General features: G+C 39.3%; 1 protein-coding gene across 1 annotated transcript in view; it reads left to right on the forward strand.

Annotated features, from left to right (window-relative positions):
* Positions 1-14670, forward strand: part of LOC136857368 (transcriptional regulator ATRX) — a 605506-nt gene that overhangs the window by 511344 nt on the left and 79492 nt on the right. Inside the window, exon 30 of the mRNA XM_068225161.1 lies at positions 11480-11550. Coding sequence (XP_068081262.1) covers positions 11480-11550 — 71 coding nt within the window. The remainder of the gene's footprint in view (positions 1-11479; positions 11551-14670) is intronic.

Raw genomic sequence — 14670 nt, forward strand, 5'->3', positions numbered from 1 at the left:
ACAAGGTGTTACATTAGTGTGATTAAATGAGAGAACATGAAGATGCGAAGTACAATGTTAGCCCCTTCAGGACCACTTGGAAACTAACATTGTACTTCGCGTCTTCATGTTCTCTCATTTAATCACACTAATGTAACACCTTGTAATATAAATGTCTACATGCTAGCCTATTTCCCATATTTTGGCTGAAGATGACGCCAAACAGCGTCGAAACTAGTTCCAAGTGTAAATATTAAATAAACTATAACATTTATTTGTATTGAAAAGGTGGACCCTTTTAACTTTCCTATCTTCCATTCTCAGTTCAATACGGACAAAAATGAAATTCTTAAATTTAAATTTTAAAAAAAAAAATCCGAGGTCTTTCGTTATTTGTGTCTGGGTTCTCATCATCATCTGACCTCTCTTGGGAAACCCTTGTTCTCTTCCAAATTAAGCAGTACTACATTTATGCCACCAAGGAAATATCTTGGATGTGAAGCTTCCATAGTATCTTGAGTTATTTTTCGTTTTTCTTCCATGTTGAACCGTGTTGTTTTCTGTACGTTCCGTATAGTTTGCCGACATTTTAAATACATAGCAGTATTCTTTGTCAAGGCGACTGAAATACCCCTACTCGATCCGAGGTAATTAGTCTTCCAGCCAGCTAAATTAGCTATGAGAATAGTTATTGTGCTTACCCTTTTAAATAGCTTTGGCTGACGTAAGCTCTGTGGGGCCTCTTGAAATGTCTGGAATGTGTGTGTTATTTGTCGGGTAGCTGGGGATTGCCAGTGCTATTACAGACCAAACAGGTTAAGACGTCCTGCTCTAGCACATTTCCTGGGTTATTGCGTCATTATTCCAAAGTCTCAGTCCATGTCCTATTAAATACACATTAAAGAAACCTGGATAGAAGATTTATGTTACTCTTTATTACGTTTGTAATTCCCACCATAAGAAATTTAAACTAGTCTTTCCAGCCACGTTGCGCGCACGATGCGCCATTGACAACTGGCCTGGGTAAGAATTTGGCAGAGAACTTAATTTCACTTAATTTGTCGGCCTACAGCTGCAGGGAGTGTCAGTCTCAAGCCAATCTTTGATGTGGGCATGTGTTTGTTTGATTCGTGCAGCAGTAGCTCGTGTGATGTGTTGTCTAATTTTACATTGGTAAGTGAATTGTGTAACAACGTACATAAATTAGGCCTACTCTACTTATGCATAGTGGTTTGCAGGACATTTAGTTATGGAGAAGAAGAAAGCTAGACAGTTTACAAATGATGAAAAGTTAAAGTTTATTGAGAAAGCAGGTGCTAATCCACACATCAAACATGAGCAAATCGCCCAGATGTTGGACATTCCTACAATAACTTTAAACATAATTGTGAGCAACGTGTATAGTTTGCGTCTCTAAGAATGTTTTTCCTTGATGTTTTATTATGTTAGTGTTTTAAAATGTATTATTTCTTTATTTTATTAATTATAATTGTATGAGGGGGGGGATCGAATATAAATGGGATTTTATTTTTATTTAAATTCATTTATTGAAAAACACAAGGCAATTGCAATTTATTTTCCTACATAGTTTCCTGCTTTGGAAATGCATTTGTCCCAGCGTATGTGCAGCTTTTTGATGCCCTCATCGTAAAAAGAACAGGGTTGTGTCACCAGCCAGATGCGCACAAAGTCTTCCACACTCTTGTCATCTTCAAATCATTGCCCTCCTAGAGCTTCTTTAAGCGGTCCAAACAAATGGAAATCGCAGGACGATAAGTCCAGGCTGTAAGGAGGATGATCAAGTGTAGTCCAGTGCATTTTCTGTAGCTTGGAGACGGTTAGAGCTGCGGTATGGGAGCCGCGCATTGTCGTGGAGGAGGATGACCTGTCGAATCGGTTGGTCTAGGCTTTTGTGGCAATAAGCCTTGTTCAACAGCTCGCAGTAGTAAGCAGCATTGACTGTGTGTCCTCATGCAAAAAAATCGCTCAGCAAAATGCCTCGCCGATCAAAAAAACGGTTGCAAGAACCTTGCCAGTTGATAGTCGAGTCTTGGCTTTCACTGGTGCTACCTCCCCTTTCCTCCGCCACTCCTTACTGGCTTTTTTTGGATTGGGGAGTATAGTGGTGGACCCATGTTACGTCGCAGGTGACGATCCGACTAAAAAATGCATCATCATGCAACCTTACTGTAAGCCTCTGACAGACCCAAACGTCTCAACTTCAGATTTTCGGTCAAAAGGCGAGGGATCCATTTGGAACACACTTTACAGAACTGTAGGTCGTTTGTGATGATTGCTTGACAGCTCCCGTAACTGATTCTGACTTGTTCTGCAATTTCTGATACTCTCGCCCGTCGATCGTTGTCAGTAATGGCTTTAATCGCACGAATGTTTTCGTCTGTAATGCTGGTCCAAGTACAGCGATGGTGTTGCTGATTTTCCATACGTTCTCATCCTCCCTTGAACTTTTTATGCCAGGCAAGCACACACATTCTTGACAATGTTTGATCACCGAACTGTGCAGTCAATCTCTGGCAAATTTCTGCCGCTGTAACTCCTTCGCGAGCAAGAAATTTTATAATTATAATTATAATTGACATTGTGAGCGTTACTAACGAAACGGCGGGAGATATCTAACAGCATGCTCTCCCCACTCCTAATGGTCCCGCCTAAGCATAGCAGAAGCACGGGGCCAGTCCTACCAACTGTTGATGTTCAGGAATCAAAAATCCTGTTTGCATTTTATCAACTTTAGTGAACACTTGATTCTTTGTTTTCATCGTAATTATTTTTACGCTCAAACCTAACCTTAAATTAACGACGTAATTGTTTTTAATTTTTTAGCACGTTCCCTCTTTATGACCTATTTTTCGGTTCCCATAAAAACGTCCTAACCCGTTTTGGCTGTGCTTAACTTCAGGTTCATCCTGTATGTTCTTGTTGTGACCTGTATGTTATAACCTGCCTGGAAGACTGATCACCTCGGATCAAGTAGGGGTGTTTGTCACCTTGACAAAGAATACTGCAGTATATTCAAAACATCGGCAAACCATATAAAATGTACAGAAAACAACATCACAATTCAACTCAGAGGAAGAACTAAATAACTCGCCAAGGAAGTGTTTCATTTTCCCACCTCTCTTGGCCATCTGTTCTCTCTACATTATACAATCTTTCTTTTCCTTCTTCAGTTGTAGGAGCATATCAAAAATAATCCTTTAAGGCTTTCTTTTATTACTCTGTCTCCTCCCCTTATGCAGTAGTCTACCCCAGTGTCATTTGGGCCTTGGCGAGGTACCAGCTCGCTCATTATGGGTAGAAATAGTTCTGTGTGCTTTACCATGAATAATCAGGAATTACATGGCATGGGTTGGCTTGACACAGCAGCTACAAGCAGTTTAGGGTCGCCTGATCTTGCGTATTTTAATCTTATTTTTTCACGTCGCCCATTTTTATACACAAATCTGAAAACTTTTCCTGCATTATTTAAATTCCATGCAGAATGGATGAACTGTAGCATAGGAATCAAACTCAATATTTTGTCAGTAATTGATAGCAAATTCTGTGCTTCTCGTAGGCTACCTTTCAGTTAAACTTCATTGTTCGATTGTTGTGTTTTTGAGTTTCCAGTTTCAATCAGACGTTTGTGAGTAGCTTTCTTCAGTCTTCCATGTGGTTTTAACCAACATAGGACAGATGGGAACAAGAAAATTATCACATAATAGGACAAACGTAATGGCAGATCTGTTGAAGGAAGGATGGACAGAGCATATAGGAGCATTAAAATATTAAATCAGAAACCTAAAGTTAAGAACTCCATAATAAGAAATAAAAATGGGAAAATATTAGTAGATATTGATATCAGTACAGATCAACCGTTGGGGGTGTTATTGTGATGTGGAAACGGGAAGATGTGCCACATCAAAAACGTGGACCACGGTGTGTTGACCGACAGGGACTGTATTGAATTCAAGTAGCTGGTTGAGGAGAATCATATGGCATTGTGTGATCTCTGCTGGTAGATTTAAGGACTGGATTTCAAGACCCAGGCGCCTGCCTATAAAGTGCACTGTTTGCTGGTCCGTGAACAGCCAGAGTAACACAATTTTGAGCGATAAATCATGTTATACCATGCAAGTCAGATGAAAGGATTTAGTTGTGGGACATCCTGCACAGAGCCCATGGGGTGGTAGTTTGGAGGAATTTTCAAAATGATACACAGCTGCATGTTGTCTGGGGTAAAAAAAACAAGTTTGGAAACAATCATTGTTTTTTTCTGCATTATAATGCTGCCTGCCATAAAACAGGATCTGTTTGTGTGTGGTTTGTGAACAACAAAATTCCAGACATGGACTAGCCAGCCCAGTGCCCCAACTCAGTTTTGTCGAACACCTCTGGGATGAATTTAGAATGGAAGCTTCGATCCAGACTCCAGTCTTACATCACTAACTGTGCTTGCTGCTATAAGGGTGGCATGCACCATCTTAAGAGTATACAGTATTACTTCAGAATTAGTGTCTACCAAAGAAGTCCGCACTACAGAAGTAAAGTACTGAAAAAGTTATCTACTTTAGGAGCAACATCAGAGAGCTGAAATATGATTTACTCTTGTAGTTACTACTAGAGAAGTAGCATTCATTAATCACAGAGTGTTGCTGTGTTTGCACATTTTGTTTATGGCTATGCATACGTTATGTCTATGTGCGATAGGTAAAGGGAGAAAAACGTTTATGAAGAAGATAAATATTAGTAATGATAATGGAAATCCATGCAAAGGTTACAAGTGCAAGAAACATGACTTAATGATGCTGGTTAGTGAAAGAAATGCCTGGAAAATCATGACAGGTTGGTTCAGTCCTTTGAGCAATGGTAAGCGCAGCAAAAAATATGTGGATTGATACAGAAGTCTTAAAAGCAGAAAACAGTGGAAACCTGAGATGACTTTTCGAAGATGCCCCAGTATTTCATTATAGACACTATACTCGAAGTTCACTACAACAGCACTGTTGTCCCAAATTCAGGCATCAAGAGTGCAACCAAGCTATCAGCAAGCAACGTTTTTAATATTTCTAATTGAATAGCCCCGGTCTAGAAAGCCAAGAATAATGGCCAAGAGGATATGTTGTGCTGACCACACGACACCTCGTAATCTGCAGGCCTTCGGGCTGATCAGCGCTCGCTTGGTAGGCCAAGGCCCTTCAAGGGCTGTAGAGCCAAGGGGGGGGTAATTGAATAGCAAATTATTTGACTGTTAATGGAGAAATACTCCTTCCAATTTGTAAAAAGTTCACTGGGATGGCAGTCAATTGCACTCACCACTCAAGATGTGTTGAAAACTTGCAAACAAGAACTCCTCTTATTTTTTCAAATGTTCATCATCATTTGCAGGCATATTTATGCACCTCTTCCTTAGCGTTACTAGTGCTGTAACCATGCGATGAAAGATACGACCCACTCAGGTTGTCACTCTGAGCTTGCATTTGGGAGGTACTGGGTTCAAATCCCACCATCGGCAGGCCAGAAGATGAATTTCCATGGTTGACCATTTTTACATCAGGTAAATGCTTAGAGACCACTCCAGGTATCTCCCCAGTCCTGTTCTTGTGTAATCAGAAATCTTTGATATGTTAGTGTGGTGTTAAAACCATTAGCAAAAGAAAAATAGATTGCGGTCATACAGAGAATGTTAATAAGATCACCTTCTTCTTCTTCTTTTGATACCGCTTTTTTTTTTTTTCCCACACCTGTGGGGTCACGGGTGCGAACTGCATCGCACATATGGATTTGGTCCTGTTTTTTACGGCCGGATGCCCTTCCTGACGCCAACCCTATATGAAGGGATGTAATCACTATTGCGTGTTTTAGTGGTGGTTGGTAGTGTGGTATGTTGTCTGAATATTATGAGGCGAGTGTTGCGACGGACACATACACCCAGTCCCCGAGCCAGAAGAATTAACCAGAAGGGATTAAAATCCCCGACCCGGCCGGGAATCGAACCCGGGACCCTCTGAACCGAAGGTCAGTATGCTGAGCATTCAGCCAACAAGTCGGACTTAATAAGATCACCTGCAACAGACTGGAATGTTCCAGTACGAAACACTCACAGTCCACACAACAGCTGTAAGTTGGGAGATACAGCTGAATTCGTATCTGGATTTTGTTGTAAATGATCTGAAAGTAGAAGTCTAAGAGAAAGTAAAGGATTCTTTTGAAAGACCAAAACGTATCTTAAACTCTGTGTAAAATGAATCTCACCTTTCATGCACTATAAGCACTACTACATTTCCCATTGTTTACTTTGTCAAGATCTTGAATGTAATCTAAGTACAGTAATCCATGAAAACTTCAAAATGTCTTCCTATTGTTTACTACGCGGTATTCTATCTCAGTTAACAGGTGTACTCTTGGCTTACTCATGCATGACCTCGGAGTAAATTCTAACCTATATTTGTGCTTTATTTACTACTGTAGTACGATACTACAAGGTGGTGCTCTTCAACATTTTACTCTTCTGGTAATTTACTCCAAGAGTATCTGAAAGAACTAAAATATTTTGGAAGTAATTTACTCTTGTATGGAAGTCACCTAATGATGACTTAGAGTACTTTACTGTTGAAGTAGAGCTTACTCTTCATTGATGCATGTCACCCTATGAATGGTATGCAATTCCTGCTGAGACATTCTAGAAGAGCGGTAATAGCTACAGCTCATACAAATAAAGGTGTTTGGTCTAGTGATATCCCAGGAGCTCGCATATTGATGGTTGTAGTAATAAAATTAACGGCCCCTAGAATTGATGATACTCCTGCTAAGTGGAGAGAAAAAATTGCTAAGTCAACAGAAGCACCAGCGTGAGCGATTCCCGAGGAGAGAGGGGGGTAAACTGTTCAACCAGTACCTGCACCGCTTTCCACTAAACTACTTCTAAGTAGTAGGGTAAGTGAAGGGGGGAGCAATCAGAAACTTATGTTGTTTATTCGGGCCCATCTGTCTGAAGATGTGTACTGTAAAACCAGTTTAACCGAAACATGTAACTGAATATAATCAAGAAAATCACAAGTTATACTAAGTACTATGTTTATGGAAAACCATTTATGTATGGTGTATTATATGGTATGTTTCTTCTTACAAAATTGTACAAAATTATATTGATATCCTCCTAGTCAATACTATAATATTTTATGTCCAATTAAGAAGGAACTTTACGCAGACATAGACAGGTTTTGACCCGGCATTGGGTCATCCTCAGTAAGACATATATATATAATGAACTAAAAACATCGTACACACAAAATAAAATGTCAGTTAAAAGTTTTTTCTTAAAAAGCATGATGAAAGTTAAAAACTGTGAGATGGTGATCGTTAAAACAGTCTTGAGCTGGAGGTCTTTTTGTTTCAATGTTTTTGTTGTCTCTTAATGTAGTTCAGCTAGTATCTGTAAACTGTTGGCTTAGTTATGTTCCAATCTAGGCTGATATACATAACCATTATTGAAGTTGAACCGTCTGATTTTTAGTGTTACATGGCCCACTTGTATCACCCGTGTTCTCTGACTACAGAGTCTAGCTGGTGAGATAGTTATCATTGCAACACCATATTTTTGTATGTAAAAATTATTTTAAGTATGAGTCGGCTCGATGGGGACGCGATGCATTTCTTCAGCTATTTCCTGGTGAAGTGCCACCTTCATGAGATTCACATAATTGTAAATAAATTTGAAACTCAGTGCTCAATAAAAAACATGCGTGCACACAAACAGTTTTAACAGAGGAAAAGCTAGATGACATTGGTGCAAATCTTGAACGGTTACCGAATAAATCGCTCACAAAACTAGCACAACAGGTAGGGGTTTCAGTTTCTCCTGCACACAGAGCTACAAAGACGTTACACATCAGACCGTACAGGTTTACATGGACCCGTTGTTTAAAAGCTGCTGATTCAGTGAGATATTGTGAGGGGCATCTTGCATCACTGAATGATCGTTTATTCGACCCACAGCTTGTGTTCTTTTCGGATGAGACCTGGTTTCATCTTTATGGTCGTGTGAATAGTCAGAACTCTCACTATTGGCATGCAGAAAATCCTAATGTTGTATATGAAATCCCTTATTAAGAAGGATGACTCTTCCAGCATCTTTTATAAGGTAAGATTTCATATAAGATTGTATAAACACTTAAAGCAGGGTGGCCACACGTGACATATTTGTAAGTTGCACTGAGTCAGATGCTGTAGTGCAGAGTACAAACGCCATGCACTCACTCTGGGTTCATACGAGAGAACCATGCATTTTTAATTAGTTATAGACCTATGGTCATCATGTTGCCAGTTCACATATTTATTATTATTATTGTTTCTTATTTTCTCGTTGTCCTTTAAGTTCCATTCTGTTATTTTAATATTATAATGCATAATGGATCCTACGTAACAATTGTATGGATAATATTGCATAATTAATTACTTACTAAATAAGGTTACGAAGTTACTATTTTTCTTTAATATTAAACCGGATTACATGTGTCAGTTATATTCTTACAGTATAGTGGCTTTTCTATATGATTTGTATGTTTTCTTTTTCCTCTTTTTTAATTTGTATTACTTGTGTGTTGAATCTATCACTGAATGAGTGAATAATGTAATTGGGCTTACCGCCTATATATTCACATTAAATATCTAAATACATAAATAAATGTGTACCTAAAATTCAATCTGCTCGAAAGTAATTTAAATTACGACTTCCTTAATACTCAACACCATGATGGAAAGATCCAAAGTGTAAGTAAGATACAACACCTTTTTTCTTGAGCCTTTCATGTAAAGTCAGAACCATAGCGCATAATTACACAGTCCAAACAATTACCGAAGGTCTGGAATCATGATGGATAAAAATAAAGACAATCGTTAACAAAGAGAGTGGTGGAAGGATATGAAAATCATAAAGGTGTCTCTAAACCTCACCCCCTATTGCTATCAGTGGGATGTCGAGAAGAATCAGCTCGCTCAATGAATCCAGTCAAGTACCTTGTCGGCCAGGAACTGCTCAAGGTAAAATTATGTGGGCTTATGCACTCTGGGCAAAAATTCAAGAAAGGCCCAGATGGTGAGGCACAGAATGCCAATCACGTGATGACGTAATGTTAGAAGAACAGGAAGCAGAGACAGAGAGACAGTAATGTAGGAACAGTGTGCGGGGCCAGTTGCAGTAATGATATTGAAGCAGAAACACCAAACTAGGTAACAAGATAGCTGAAATATCGTACATAATGTAGACGGAGAAATACAGAGAACTCCAGGTTTCAGGTATGACCACTGTTCATCTTTTCTTATATCCATCCGGTAGCACATATGGTAGCCTACTAACCTTTTCAGGTGATATTATGATATTAACTATCCACTAAAACACAGATGCCATCAGTCAGCATTCAGGTTTTCAAACATACATAGCAAATTGATTGGCCTGCATATAAGATAACCCTGAATTTCAAAGGTACAGTATTTACAAGAAAAATTAAATAATTAATTTAATTACAACATATTCAAGCTCTTGTATAAGTAAGATAATTTAATAATCCGTAAAGTAAATTGCAAGCACAAACATTTTATTATGTCATTCTGAATGGTGACCAAATATTCGGACATAATCTGTCAGTAGGCAGTCCTCAGTGGTAGTGCAACATTATTAATTCAGTGCCAAATGCCAGCTAGATGGATGCTTTTAAATGTAACCGTTTTTATGAAAATGTTAAATAACAGTTATTTTATGCATTAAATGGCACAGGTTTCAGATCGCTTCAGCTACCCGGTGTATTTCTAATGTAGTTGTCTTTGTTATACGGCCTCAGTCGAGACCATCATGCATTTTTGAAGAAATTGTGTGTTCCGAAATGTTGACTGCATTAAGCATTGCCTCAAAAGCAATTGTTCATTATTGGTTGTTAGACAATGTTGTAAATAAACAACAAGAGAGGTGGCGGACACATCCAGTAATTGGTGATCGACCTGGTCACCCGGACACTATGCTACTTAATGTACATATAGCTGCTAATAGTTGCGTCCTTACTGGAAGATTTTGGACCACAGTTCGTTGGGGACGGCTTTGTATTTCGATATTGCGTGACAACTTCCATAGCGTCTATCTACGTTATACTTCACACCATTATGTGCATATTTTGTGTTGTTCAATGGGCAAATGTTACGTTAACTCACTTGCTACTGCTAATGCCTTGCTTTTGATAACTTTGTGACTAGTTGGATAACCCCTATTTCATTTTCTCACGCATGAATCCAATAACATGCCTATAAATTTTATTGAATTCTTCTGTCTTTGATCGCCTGAATGCTTCTCTTGAAGTGCATGTATTCTTAAACTTTTATATTTCTGCTATCATACATAAAACTCTGAACACCAAACTTTTCTGTTGAAGAAATTCAAGAAAGGTAGGAATATAAGGAGATGTGATCTAGACAAGTTGGGGGGGGGGGAATGAGGGATTGATTCTAAGAACATGTTGCACAAAGACTAAAGAAGAAGGCTGAAGGAAACACAATAGATGAACAAGTGGGAACACAGTAAGTCTAGTACCATATTGACCGGAACATAAAATGATTTCTAAAATGTTAGGGTGTAATAATAAAAACCGTAACCTTTAACCATCTTATCAGTGCAGTTTGGCTGGTGCAGTATATATCATAACCTCTCTCTCCCTTATTTACTAAAGTGACAAATAATTTCTGCACAATCCATCATGACTGGAATAATGACCAAAACTGAATGCAGGAACACAATGACGCCAACCCAAACAACAGTGTATTATAAGCCACAAATCAGCAAAATTAATCTCAGCTCGAGAAATAATGGTTTATTTCTGACCTCGAGCTCAACTGCAATGTGTGTGGTGACCTCTGCCACACAAACTATTACAGTTGGGGAATGATACAATAAACCTTCACAAAAACGAGTCTTCAAATATTAGGCTAAAGATACAAGATGGCTATTGTTTTATTTATTACATTTTAACGTAAAAAGCATCATCTTATGTTCAGGCCATTGCGGTACTTGATTTATGGAACAAACTCCATAAATGTTATGATATTTATAAAATAAGAACCATGATTTCCCATTTTCACACTAGGCAGATGCTGGGTCTGTACCTTAATTAAGGCCATGACCGCTTCATTCCCACTCCTACCCCTTTCCTATCCCATTGTCGGCTTAAGACCTACCTGTGTCTGTGCGACGTGAGGCAAATTGAAAAAAGAAAAAAAGAAAGAACTGCCCTCTGTACATGAAATATGACTCCCCATGCACCATCCCTGTAGTTTTATACATCTGTTCAAATTATCACAATCTTTTTTTGTAATTTTCTATATATATTTTTTTTCATTTTATGCAAATTTTGCTATCGTAGAAAATAAGAGTGAGTTATTTGTAAAACTTTTCCAAAAATTTTTTGCTGTTGAATCAACATTTAAAATTTGCATTTGCATTTTCTTCTTTTTTCAGCCAATACAAATCTGTTCGAACAGTACACTCAGATCAACCCAGCCGTTATTAAAACTATACTAAAGAAGGAGGTAAGTTTATTTGCTATTTATTACAATGTGGGCTGGAAGTCACTGTACACCAGTGATTTTTCCTTTTCTATTTACGAGCTAAGTGTGTTCTTACACAATCTGCTCACAGACCCATTTGAATTTGTTTTTGTGCAATCCTTGACATGCGATTTAGCACTTCTAGTGTAATGCAGTGAAAGTCTCCATATACAGATTGCAGTTCTTCTCAGTAGTAGTAGTCGTAGTAGTAGTAGTAGCAGCAGCGGTGGTGGTAGTGGTGGTGGTGGTAGTAGTAGTAGTAGTAGTAGTAGTAGTAGTAGTAGTAGTAGTAACTGTGATGGGACTCCAGGTAGGGAAACCCTAGGTTAGTATGGGTCTTACCATACTGAGATAGGCTGTTCGTAGGCCCCCTGATTTGAAGCCTTTTAGGTTTCTGCTAAGAAATCCCATGACTTTTATCGCTTTACACCTTGCCTCCTCCATCTGCAGGTTCCATTTCAAGTCCTTAGAAATAATTAATCCTTCACACTGCGGTATTACATTCTTATTTAGTTCATGTGTGTTCTTTACGCAGTTTCTTGATCTACTAATCCTAATATATTTACATGTATTTACATTTATCTTTAGCCTATTCACGGAACACCATACAGATAAATTTTGTAGGTCTGATTGTAGTTTGAGACTGTCTTCTATGTTCTTTATACTTTTATACAGAACAGTGTCATCTGCATATTATGCCATGAGTGCGGTTACACATGCGGGAAGATCAAGCACAAACACGACGTATAGCAGGGGACCAATCACAGAACCTTCAACTACTCCTGGTGTCACGTTGATAGGTTGTTACCGGGCCCCTCCGTATACCACACACTGTGTTCGACTTTCCAGGAAGGACCTCACCCACATCAGTAATCTGCCTCGTATACCAAGCTGTTGTAGCATTAACAGAAGTCGTTCATGCGGCACTTGGTGGAAGGTTTTGCTCCAATCAAGTGACAGGCAGTCTACCTGAATCACATCTAGTTGATCCAAGTAACGCTGCCAGTCATCAGTGACTTGCACAAGAACTCCCCAGGAGGAATCCATGCTGAGTATAGCCGATCAGGTCTCCTTCCCGTAAGAATTCAAACACGTTCCTTGCTACTAATCGCTCCATACTCTTACAGATGAGTCAATGTTATCTCTTCCTCCACTTTTGAAAATTGGTACTATGTTTGCACACTACCATTCACTGAGTACACAGCCACTGTTAATTGATAAGTTGAACAGGGTGCACAAGAAGGGTGCTAATGCTTCAGCGCACTGCACTAAAATAATTGCAGGTGTGTTGTCTGGCCCTGAAGCAGCCTGTGGTAGAGTCTTTCTGAGGCTGTTAATTACCTCGTACTCCGTGAAGTAAAAGTTGAAGAGGGAGAGGGGTTGATGACTAAGTTGTGTTCGGGTACATATTTGTACTTTTCCCTGGCTCATTAAAGTTCCCTTTAAATTTCTCCCTGAACGCTGTGGCAAAGGCCTCGGGGGAGGTAACAGTTGTTCCGTTAGAGTAGAATGCACTTGGTGCTGAGTTGCCATGTTTTCTATTCAGGAATTTCCACATGTCTTTGCTGTTGCTATTTATTTATGTATTTTTTTGTATTCTTCGCAGACGAGTTGCTTGGTTGTGTTCCTCATGCCTTTATATTTGTCCCACATAAGGTGGCTTGTATCCTGTTTCCATTTCCGGTAAAGAGCGTTCCTTTTTGCGTATCCTTTTGATTATTTCTTTCTTGATCCATGGAGAATTTTTCATTGTACCGATTTTTGCTTTAAGCACCGCTTTGTCAACACAGTGAAAGAAACTTTCTTGCCATATAGACCACACCGAATTGATGTTTTAATGGGGTGGGTGGATGTTATCTGAGAAGGTATGATAGTAGTCCCCAGTCAGCTTTTTTGTAGTTATAGACTTCTCTGTTACACTTTTTTACTGGTGGTTTCTTGTATTTTAGGATGGCTGTAACTCCTAGGTGGTCGGAAAAGCCGGGGATGACTTGTGTTTTCAATACTGAGGATGATAGGTTAGTAAGGAATCAATCTAGTGTGGAGTTAGAGGTTTTCGTTATATGGGTTGGTTCAGTAATTAGTTGGTAAAGGAACAGGTCGTAGAATGCTGTAAGGAAAGTTTCTGCTAATGGATTGATGGGAATAGGCGGGAGGTGAGGACAATTGTTTTGCCAGTCAAATTCCAAGTTAAAATCCTCAGTTATGTATATATCTTTATATTGGTGTTGGATATTTTGCACATGGCTTAGAGACAGTAGTAATTCCCCATTGATGTCACTGGAGAACTTCAGAGATCGGAACACTGAACCCAAAAGAAACTTGCTTCCAGCGCACGTGAATTCCACCCATACAACTTCTGCCTTTGTTTCCAGCTGCTGGAGGCGCACAGGGTTGAATTTGGGTTTCATTGCAATAAGTGTCCCTCCAACTGATGATCGATCTTTCCTAAATACTGTGTATGACTGAGGTATCACTTCTGTGTCATATATTGACGAATTTAGCCAGGATTCACTAAGGCACACAGTTGATGGGTCTAAAGAGGCAAGAGTGGCCTGGATTGCCTGTTTTCACTTCACACATTTCAGGCTACGAGCATGAAATGAGAACACCGTAACTGTCCTGTTACTTACGGTCCAGTGTTCTGAATTGCTGAAATCACTATTTACACTGCTTGATGTTGTGTTAAAAAAAGATTCTGAGAATTGAGGAAAACTACATTTCCAGCATGACCATGTCTGTACCCTTGAATTAATTTTCCTCTGTAGCAATGTATTAATTTTTGTACATGTTCTCTGTGAACTGGCGAGTGACAAGATGTACACGTCACAAATAACTAATTTACACGACCTTTTGCACAGGTGGTTGAATGAGACTCCTGAGTTTGGTCCTGGATTCAATTCCACGTCTCCACTAAGAGCAACAGAAAGTATCACTAGGTGGAGTAATGATGCGGGTGGTTTGGCAACCTTGTTCCCTGCCGGGCGCCCCCTGCCCGTTGCTGCAGTAGGCCATAGACCTTCACTTCCACACCACGTCCAAGAATTAATTTCACATTTAGATGCCACTAACAAGCGTTCTACTGAGCTCGATAGCTGCAGT

Source organism: Anabrus simplex, chromosome 1, assembly GCF_040414725.1.
Source record: "Anabrus simplex isolate iqAnaSimp1 chromosome 1, ASM4041472v1, whole genome shotgun sequence".
NCBI lineage: Eukaryota > Metazoa > Arthropoda > Insecta > Orthoptera > Tettigoniidae > Anabrus > Anabrus simplex.